The sequence below is a fragment of the Aotus nancymaae genome, unplaced genomic scaffold (assembly GCF_030222135.1).
Source record: "Aotus nancymaae isolate 86718 unplaced genomic scaffold, 86718_ANA_hifiasm-v0.15.2.pri h1tg000029l, whole genome shotgun sequence".
Classification (NCBI taxonomy): domain Eukaryota; kingdom Metazoa; phylum Chordata; class Mammalia; order Primates; family Aotidae; genus Aotus; species Aotus nancymaae.
Genome location: NW_026988442.1, coordinates 24,996,579 through 25,006,256, shown reverse-complemented (window position 1 = coordinate 25,006,256; position 9,678 = coordinate 24,996,579). Strand labels below are relative to the sequence as shown.

The following is a 9,678-nucleotide window of genomic DNA, read 5'->3' as shown; positions in this document are numbered from 1 at the left end:
CCTGACCCAAAGGAAAAAGACTGCAGCACCAATTGGCCACTCTGGATAAGTGGTGGGGTACATTTTACGCTGGTAAAGGATGGGATTAGGTAAAGGATGGGATTGGGTAAAGGATGGGATTGGGTAAAGGATGGGATTGGGTTAGAAGCCCAATGTAGGAGAGTTAAGAGTCCCTCCTAATGAGAGAGGAGACCATCTCTCTTCTTGCCTGTCTCCTGTTAGAAAAGCTGGGGAGGGGAGATAAAATAATAGCACCAAGTTGAAGTGAGCGGTTGAGAGGCTCCATCCGCCTGACCCCAGCAGGGTCCAAGGACTGAGAAAAGAACTCACCTCTCTGTAACTTGTGCCTATGTCATCCGTAAGCCTTGAAATTGTTGCAAATGTTTTTCTTACTGCCCAAGGACTTTCCCTGAGTCATGTACTCCCCATCTGCACCAATCAGAGCACACTCCCTTGGAGAAACCTCTGTCACTAAGTGGTTTACTGCCTTCATTCAACTTCTGTAATGCTCCACCCCACCCCCCCATGCCCTGTGCACAGCACATGTAAATTAGCAAATCAATGAAAGCGAAAGACTAAGGTCAGATGTCCAGCCAGTGGGCATTGACACAGTTTTACCTCTGCTCCCCCTTGTGTTGTATGTCTTTAAAAAGGGAAAAAAACTCCTTTTCAGAGAGCTCAGCTTTTTGGACACTAGTCAATCCATGCTCCACAGCTAGCTGAATAAAAGTCTCTTTCTTCCTCACTCGGGTGTCTGAAGGGTTCTGTCAGCGGCTTTTCCTGCAACACTAAGACAAAGAGGCTTAAAGGCCCCTCTTAATAAAAAGCAAGGACGCTTGAACAAACTTGGGTTAAAGGCTTACCTTAGAAAAATCAGAGTCTCTTCTAAGACGTAGGGTGTGGCCGGGTGCAGTGGCTCACTCCTGTAATTCCAGCACTTGGGGAGGCCGAGGCAGGTGGCTCACCTGAGTTCGAGACCAGCCTGGCCAACATGATGGAGCCCTGTCTCTACTAAAAATACAAATATTAGCTGGGTGTGGTGGCACATGCCTGTAATCCCACCTCCTCAGGAGGCTGAGACAGGAGAATCACTTGAATCTGGGAGGTAGGGGTTGTAGTGAGCTGAGATTGTGCCACTGCATCTCAGCCTGGGCAACAGAGTGAGACTCTATCTCAAAAAAACAAAACAAGGCTGGGCGTGGTGGCTCATGCCTGTAATCCCAGCATTTGGGGAGGCTGAGGTGAGTAGATCATGAGGTAAGGAGTTCGACCAGTCTGGCCAACATAGTGAAACCCCGTCTCTACTAAAAATACAAAAAATCAGCCAGGCATGGTGGCATGTGCCTGTAATCCCAGCTACTCAGGAGGTTGAGGCAGGAGAAACACTCGACCCAGGAGGTGGAGGTTGCAGTGAGCTGAGATCGTGCCACTGCACTCCCACTGGGGCAACAATGGGAAACTTCATCTCAAAACAAACAAACAAACACACACAATTGCTTTACCTTATGTACAGGTAATACATGTATTGACACATACACAAATACACCTCTGAGGCCTGCAGGTCCTCACCACCTCTATTGGCTCCATGGGTCTGTGAATTCCAGGGGGGCCCAGCCACTCTGCCTCAGCCATGACTGGATCTGCAGGTCCCCACACAAGCCCGTCATCCAGAAGGCACTCAACAAGCACTCAAGTGACCAAACCCATCAAGCCCAGTTTTTGGAGAAGGCTGGGACTCACCTTGAATGAACAGACGTCCTTGGCGCGGATGAGAAATTCATCCCCCTCTTGGAAGATGCCCTCTCTGCCACTCTCGTCGGCCTCTTCGTCCATCTACCCACACACACACGGGTGCCATCTCCTGCTTCTTGGCTAGGTGCAGGAACCAGATGTCTGGCAGCTCAAGGTCCTCGGAGGATGGGGCAGTGGGCTTCTTGGGAGGGGCAGCCAGTGGGGAGGCGGTTGGTGGGGGTGCGGTGGAGGTGAGGGCATGGCTGGTGGCTGTGGCAGCAGCAGTGGTGAGCTGGGTGTGGGGGCTACCAGCATGGGTGGTGAGACCTGCTGACCTTCTTTCTTTATTGGAGATTGTGGGTTGAGGGTGGAACAGGGGTGAGTGGCTAGTTTCCTTTTTGTTTTTTTAGATGGAGTCTCTCTCTGTTGCCCAGGCTGGAGTGCAGTGGTGTGATCTCAGCTCACTGCAACCTCCGCTTCCTGGGTTCAAGCAATTCTCCTGCCTCAGCCTCCCGAATAGCTGGGACTACAGGTGCATGTCACCATGCCTGGCTAATTTTTGTATTTTTAGTAGAGACAGAGTTTCACCATGGTCAGGCTGGTCTTGAACTCCTGACCTCAAGTGATCCACCTGCCTCAGCCTCCCAAAGTGCTGGGATTACAGGCATGAGCCACTGCATCAAACCCTATGATCATTTTAGAGAGAGACAGTTTAACCACTACCTATCACCTGATGGTCACCTGACATTCCTGGGTGTGTGAGGGGGGAGCCCTCTTTTGTCCTGCTCCTGTCTGCCTAACTACCTACTCTAACAGATGGAAAGAGATGATAGATAGGGAGTGGGGAGAAGTAGAGGAAGGGGATATAGAGAGAGGAATGTACATAGAGAGAGGGACATTAAGATAGGGGGCATGGAGAGAGGAGGATGGAGAGGAAGGGATAGAGAAGAGAGAAAGGTAGTTAGGCATAGAGGAAGAAATGGAGAAGGGAAAAAGAGAGAAAGGATTGAGAGTTGGAGATACATATCTGAAAGGAAATACAAGAAATAGAACAGTGGTTATCTCCATAGAAAACAACTTGGTGGGCAGGGCGCGGTGGCTCATGCCTGTAATCCCAGCACTTTGGGAGGTGGAGGCAGTGGATCACCTGAGGTCAGGAGTTCAAGACCAGCTTGGCCAACATGGTGAAACCCCGTCTCTACTAAAAATACAAAAATTAGCGGGTGTGTTGGCAAGTGCCTATAATCGCAGCTACTAAGGAGGCTGAGGCAGGAGAATTGCTTGTATCTGGGAGGCAGAGGTTGCAGTGAGCTGAGATTTTGCCACTGCACTCCAGCCTGGGTGACAGAGAGAGACTCTCTTTTTTAAAAAAGAAAGAAAGAAAGAAAGAAAACAACTTTCTTTCTTGTGGAGGCAGGGGGTAAAGGGTGAAAGATACTTTTCACTGCATATCCTTTTTTAAAAAATCTTTTGAGTTCTGATGCATATGACTAGATTAATTATACAAAATAAAACTTTGATTTAAATCAATAAGAAGGGATCCTGGCTTTGCCATCTTTCTGTGTGGCCACTGGCAAGTAATCTCCTGGAGTCTAGGTCTATGACAGGGGTGTGCTGTTAACTACTCAGGGGACTGTTTCGAGGAGCCAGAGGATCTCATAAGCAAACCAGCGCCGTGTCTGGCACCTGGTGCATGCTGCTGCTATTATCAGCACCCCCAGCAATAAATCCGAGCAACTTTGGAAGCATCCCATCACCTGTCTGAGTCTCTGTTTTCTCATCCATCCTCATGGAGGAATAACGACCAGATTCACAGGGTTGGTGCGAGGATCCACCAGGAGAGTGCTAACACCTACCAGATGATCCTTGTCTGGACTTCACGCCTGGATGATCTGGTCACACCCCCAGTGCTTGCCCATCCACCTCAACTCCAGTCGGGGGAGATGGAGACAGAGACAGAATGTGCTGAAAGTGATTACTTTATTGGTTGGAAAAGGGAGAAATTGGTCAGTCCAGGAGGGAATACAGAGGCCAAAAAATGGGGAGGGCAGGTGGGCTGGAACCAGATACAGGGCCAGGCAGAAACTTTCCCTCCCCACTGCTCAGTCTGGTGGTGGCTGGAGCTGGAGGAAGAAAACCATAATACCATCAACAACAATATCCACAGGACAAGACTACTTTCAGGTTAAATCCTGGACCAGCTCCTTAAGCCCACCCCATCCAACATAACCACGGAGCAAAGCCTCACCTTCTTGGGGCACTGCTTGCATTTTCTACAGGTTCTAGACATCTCCTTCAGACCATCACTAGCAGGCACCTGGTCCCAGCTGTCCAGTGTGGCTTTCCTGAGGGGCCATAGCCATTCCTCTCCCTAAGAATCCCTCTACTAGGCTGGGCGCGGTGGGTCATGCCTGTAATCCCAGTACTTTGAGAGGCCGAGGCAGGCGGATCACGAGGTCAGGAGATCAAGACCATCCTGGCCAACATAGTGAAACCCTGTCTCTGCTAAAAATACAAAAATTAGCTTGGTGTGGTGGCGCATGCCTGTAATCCCAGCTACTCGGGAGGCTGAGGTAGGAGAACTGCTTAAACCCGGGAGGCAGACGTTGCAGTGAGCCGAGATCATGCCACTGCATTGCAGCCTGGCGACAGAGCAAGACTCCGTCTCAAAAATTAAAAAGAAAAAAAGAATCCTTCTACTATCAGGAAGTTCCCATGCCTTCATTCCTTAGGTTAAAATGGGACTTGATGATCAATTAGATCTTATTTAGCCCCATTTTATAACCAAGATAACTGTGACTCAGGGAGGTGAAAAGGCTGTGTCTGCACATTTGAACCCCGTTTTCTTGACTGCAAAGACTACCCATGCAGTTGGCATCTGAGAGCACTGGCCCCAGGGAGACCATAGCTTCGTTTAGAGAAACCATAGTTCCCTCTTGGACACTAAGAGTACACCCGCGCTCTGGGCTTCAGTGGTCTCATCTGTGCACTATTGGATTCTATCAGTTATCTTCAGGTTCCTTTGCTGAGGAATTGTTAAAAGTAGCACATGACAATCAGGAGATTTCAACCCAAGGGCACCAGCCAGCTCTTGCTTATCCTGTTCCCTCTGCCTGAGACCGCCTCCCCACTGCAGCTCATCAGACTACCCCCCTTTCACTCTTCTTTTAGAATGGGCTGAGGGTCACCCTCTGGTACACCTTTCCCAGCTGTCCCTGCAACTATCCTCCCTTTCCCTCCGCCTGGGTGACGTGTCCTCCTGCTTTCCACAACACCTGGCCATCGAAGCACTTTCCCTCTCCCCTTCGCTTACCTCAGAAATTGGGAGTGACACAGGACACCTTCCCACAGCCATTGCGGCAGCATTTCATCCGGCCAGGACACTGGCTGTCCACCTGGCACTGGTCCCGGCAGAGGCCGAGTTGGGGAAAGTCACTGTTCACCTGGGGGCAGGAACCCTCCTTATCTGGAGAAAAAGGAGTGAGGGTAAGTGAGCAGAGGGGATATGGGGAGATGAACTTGTACCTGCAGCGTGGTCCCCCACTGTCCCTCACTGGCTTCACATGCAGCAGAGCTGCCTGACTGAGTCCATCTGGGGCACCTGAGCTGCTCTCAGGAGGCACAGGAAGATCACCTGCAAATCCCTCCTCCTGCTCCCAAATGGAATCACAGGACCTCAGCTTGAGTGCCAGCTCTGTCTTTGTGGGACTTCGTGGCCTAGGGCCAGAAATCTCCCAGAGCCTCCATGTCTTTAGGTATCAGTGGAACCGGTGCTACTCACAGCATGGGGTTATTGTGAAAGCAGTGGAGACAAACGTATATTATTTCTCCCTGAAAGACCAAACTACTCTGTAGTAATAATGAGAAGTTATAACGGTGAACACTTAATTAGCTCTTACTACATGCCAGGTATTATGTTACGCACCTAACATACCTTAAACCTTCTAATTCTCACAATAATCCTAAAAGGGGGGAGAGATCTATTAATATTTCCCTGTGTTACAAATGAGGAAACTGAGGCACTGCGAGGTTAAGTAATTTGCCTAAGGTCACACAGAATTGAGGCAGAATTTGAAACCTAGGAAATCTAGCTCCAGAGTCTATGTGTTAACTGCTGCTGCCATGGTTAAGCATTATGCTGCCATGTACAGTGTGAAGTGGAGTACACATGTGAGGGGTTACACACTTATAATCTTCACTCATACCCATAGACCTAACCAGCCAAATCCATTCATCAACTGAAGGACATCATGGTTGCTTCCAACTTTTGGCAATTATAAATAAAGCTGCTAGAAACATTCATGTGCAGGTTTTTGTGTGTAAAACACAGGGTGATTAGCTGTAGAGGACAATGAAAGTGGCCAGATCACTGGGAGTGGTGGCTCATGGCTATAATCCCAACACTTTGGGAGGCTGAGGCAGGTGGATCATTGGAGGTTAGGAGTTTGAGACCAGCCTGGCCAATGTGGTGAGACTCCCTCACCCTCCTACTAAAACTACAAACAAATTAGCTGGGTGTGGTGGCACATGCCTGTAATCCCAGCTAATTGGAGGGCTGAGGCAGGAGAATCACTTGCACCTGAGAGATGGAGGTTGCAGTGAGCCAAGATCATGCCACTGCACTCCAGCCTGGAAAACAGAGTGAGAGATTTCATCTCAAAAAAATTTTTTTTAAGTGGCTGACAGTCTTGACTTCCTAGGACAAAGAAATTCATTCTCTTGAAAGGGGTAGGAGCCTTCAATATTGGTCTGCCTTGGGAATAAATAGGGAATCATTAATGATGAAAACAAGCCACTGTGTACAGAGTATCTTCTCACTAATAGACACTTCACATGCTTTATTTCATTTAGCCCTCATGTCAGTCCTATAAATTTTGGAATTATTCCCATTTTACAGCAGAAGCTCACAGAGATAAAGCTACTTGCTCAGGATCACACGAGTAGAAAATGGCAGAACTAGGATTCAAACCTCCAGGCTCCCTCCCTGGCTCAGGAGGCCATCTGATCTTGTCCCTCTTCCTGCCTCAGTCTGTCCATCTGAGACAAGGGAACAAGTTTTTCATCCATCAAACAGCAAATACCCCCCTCCTTTGCTCCTCCACCTCTCTCATCTACCTGCCACCAGCATTCTCTCCAACTCTTCCTCTCTCCTTCTGGTCCTCCTCTCCCTGGTCCAGAGGGGCCTCCTGACCTGGAAGTTGCCCTTGGTGGGCTGCCGGTCCCCCTCCGCTTCCCACCTCCCTGCTGATCGGCTTACTATAAACCTTCCCAGCCTGTGCTGGCATCTTCAGGGAAATAACAAAGAGGAAAAGTCATCGGGGCTATATTCTGGATAAAGATCATCATTACAGTACCTTGTTTTTCTCCAGGTCCTATCCCTGCCTCTAAACCTCAGCATTTCCCTCTGGAGAACGAGAAGCTGAGATTCCATGCTGTCTAAGCCACTGCCTCCTCTCAACAGCCTGGTGGAGACACTGCAGCTCCAGCAAGCACCTTTGAGGGAGCCCCCAGCTCGCGCTCACTCAATCGTTAGAGGGGAAGAGATTGACTGAAAGACAAGGACAAGGACGGGTGATAGATTGTCCAGGGAGGAATCCTCACTTTCTTCCGGTCGCTCAGCCAGTCGGCCCGAAAGGCCAAAGCTGAACCCTCACCAGGGCTCCTGCAGCCGTGGGCTGGCGGTGTGACCTTGGGCAAGAACACTTTTCTCTCGCTGATGCTCCCTTCCACACCTCTAAGATGAGCTGGGCACTTGCCTAAATCTGTGAAGTTCCTTTCCGCCTGGACAGAGGAATTGGGGAAAATCTTGCCAGGCCAGGCGCTCCCAGTGTTTCCCTCAGGGCTGGGGGAGTCCCCCAGAGAGGGACTCCAAGAGGAGAGGTGAGCGCCCCAGGCTCCAGGTTTTCCCGCAGGGCAGGCTCTGGCCTGTCGGAGAAGGAAACTGCGGCCCCGGGTCCCCAGGCCGCAGGGAACAATGTTTCAGCTGTGTGTGCCCGGAAGCCGGTCATGCACCAGAGACTCGAATCCAGCTAGGGGTGCGGACCCCCCTTGGCTGCGCTTCAACGACGCCTTTGTCTCCCCCGGGGCCGTGCGAGGGAGGGCACTGGCGGATCTGGTTTCATCTGCCTCGAATTTCCCGGGAGTTCCCGGGTCCCGGGCGCCCCTGTTCCCGGAACCCGGGCGCTCCCGCCTCCTCCAGCCCAGCCCAGCGCGGCCCGACCCCGCCCCGTCCCGTCCCGGCTCTGCCGCCTTGAGGTTACCATTGGGCAGAGCGCAGAAGGTGGCGCAGCCCGCGCTGCAACACTTGAGGTTGTCGGCGCATTCGTTGTCGGAGACGCACTCCTGCGTGCAGTTCTGGTCAGCCTGGAGCTCGGGGCACACGCCCATCTTCTCTGCTCCTGTGCCTGGGAGGGGAGGCCCGGGACGGTCGAGGGTGGGGCGTGGCGCCAGCCTCCGAGGATGCCCACCTCCTGCTCCAAACCTTAACTCCAAGGAATTCTCAGCCTCTGGTCCTAGGAGTCCCCTTACAGCCCCCAGAGACTCCCACTTCCAGACCTCGGGTCCCTGACCCCCGAGAGTACAAGAGCTCCCTAACCAGGAACTTAAGCAGCTTCCAGGACTGGACCAGCTGCGGCCTGATCCCTGTCCACTCCTCCCTCCTGACCTCCCTCCTGGGGCCCGAGAGCCAAGGTCCAGGACTCCTGGTTTCTATTCCCTTGGCGTTGGAGCCCTCAGGTCTCAGCCCTAGGGGACCCCGGACAGCTGAGTGTCTAGGAGCTTCCGAGGTCTAGGCAGAGCACCCCCAACATCCAGCCCACTGCCCCCACGGAGTGTCCGCCTTGAGCAAAGAATCCTCCCAAATTTCAGCCATCAATGGTCTCTCCACCTCCAGCACTTTGGACCCCACATCCTAGGCTCCAAGGGTCACCATCCTTAGGCCCCAGGGGACCCCCCCCTCCACTTCAACCCCAGGAATTCCCACTTCCCCCCCAGGAATTCCCACTTCCCCAGCCTCCACAGCCTACGCCTCCGCCTGGCTCCATCCTGGCGCTCGCTCGTGGCTCTGCCCCTCCGGGCGCCGGGCCTCTCCCCGCCCCACTCACCTGGGACTAGAGTAAAGCCGAACAGCAGCAGGCCGAGGAGCAGGGCGGCGGCTAGCGGGCCGAGGCGACTGGCAGGCATGGTTCTACGCCGGGGCGGGGTGCAGGTGTGAGCCGCTGCTCAGGTGCGGGGATTTAACCGCGCGTAGGGGAGGGGGCGTGGGGGAGGGGCGGGGCCGAGCGGGGAAGGGGCGGGTAGAGGGCTTTGCAGGCACCGCTGGCGGGCGGGCTGCCACCTCAGGCCATTTCACAAGGCCCCGGGATCAGGTATCACTTTTGGCCCCAGTGGGAACCAGGAACTTACGCAGCTTCCAGGACGGGACCAGCCGCGGCCGGACCCTTGTCCACTCCTCCCTCCTGGGGCCTGAGAGCCGAGGCCCAGGGCTCCTGGGTTTCTATTCCAACACTCTTGAGGTTTCTTCAGAATGTCCCCTCCCCACGTTGAGGAGGATAGGGCAGGGCCCTCAGGGAGGCAGTAGAGCAAGCGGATTAAAGGGTTCGATTTTGGGTCAGCCAGATGAGAGGGCAGATCCCCCTTGATGGAGGGCTAGGGTAGTGATACAGAGCCCATAGTAGGGGCTAGAGACATAGCACTCGTAATTAACAGACGAACCCTCCTGAGCAGAAACAGGCCCAGGAAGGCAAAGCGCCTACTAGTCTCAAGGCATTTGGGTATGTGTTTCTGCCTCCCTCTCTTGGTCCTACCAGCCCCTCATCAGGGCTGACTGTGCCAGGCTCTGTGCTCTTTGTTTCAAAGAATTGTCCCAGCAAACCTCTGACCCGGGAGTTACTGTTCTCAGCTGTATATGACAAAGGAACTGGGTGTTCAGGGATTTAGGACCCCACC

At 52.7% G+C, this 9,678-nt stretch overlaps 1 protein-coding gene across 2 annotated transcripts in view; it reads right to left on the bottom strand.

The window, feature by feature from the left end:
- Positions 1 to 3,692: 3,692 nt before the first annotated feature.
- WFDC2 (WAP four-disulfide core domain 2) overlaps positions 3,693 to 9,678 on the bottom strand; it is a 28,517-nt gene continuing 22,531 nt past the window's right edge. For both annotated transcript variants that reach the window (XM_012467297.1, XM_012467296.1), the window contains exons 2-5: positions 8,835 to 8,917; positions 7,992 to 8,135; positions 5,045 to 5,197; positions 3,693 to 3,854 (exon numbers count right to left, since the gene is read on the bottom strand). In XM_012467297.1, coding sequence (XP_012322720.1) covers positions 5,046 to 5,197; positions 7,992 to 8,135; positions 8,835 to 8,913 — 375 coding nt within the window. In that variant the 5' untranslated portion in view covers positions 8,914 to 8,917 and the 3' untranslated portion in view covers positions 3,693 to 3,854; position 5,045. The remainder of the gene's footprint in view (positions 3,855 to 5,044; positions 5,198 to 7,991; positions 8,136 to 8,834; positions 8,918 to 9,678) is intronic.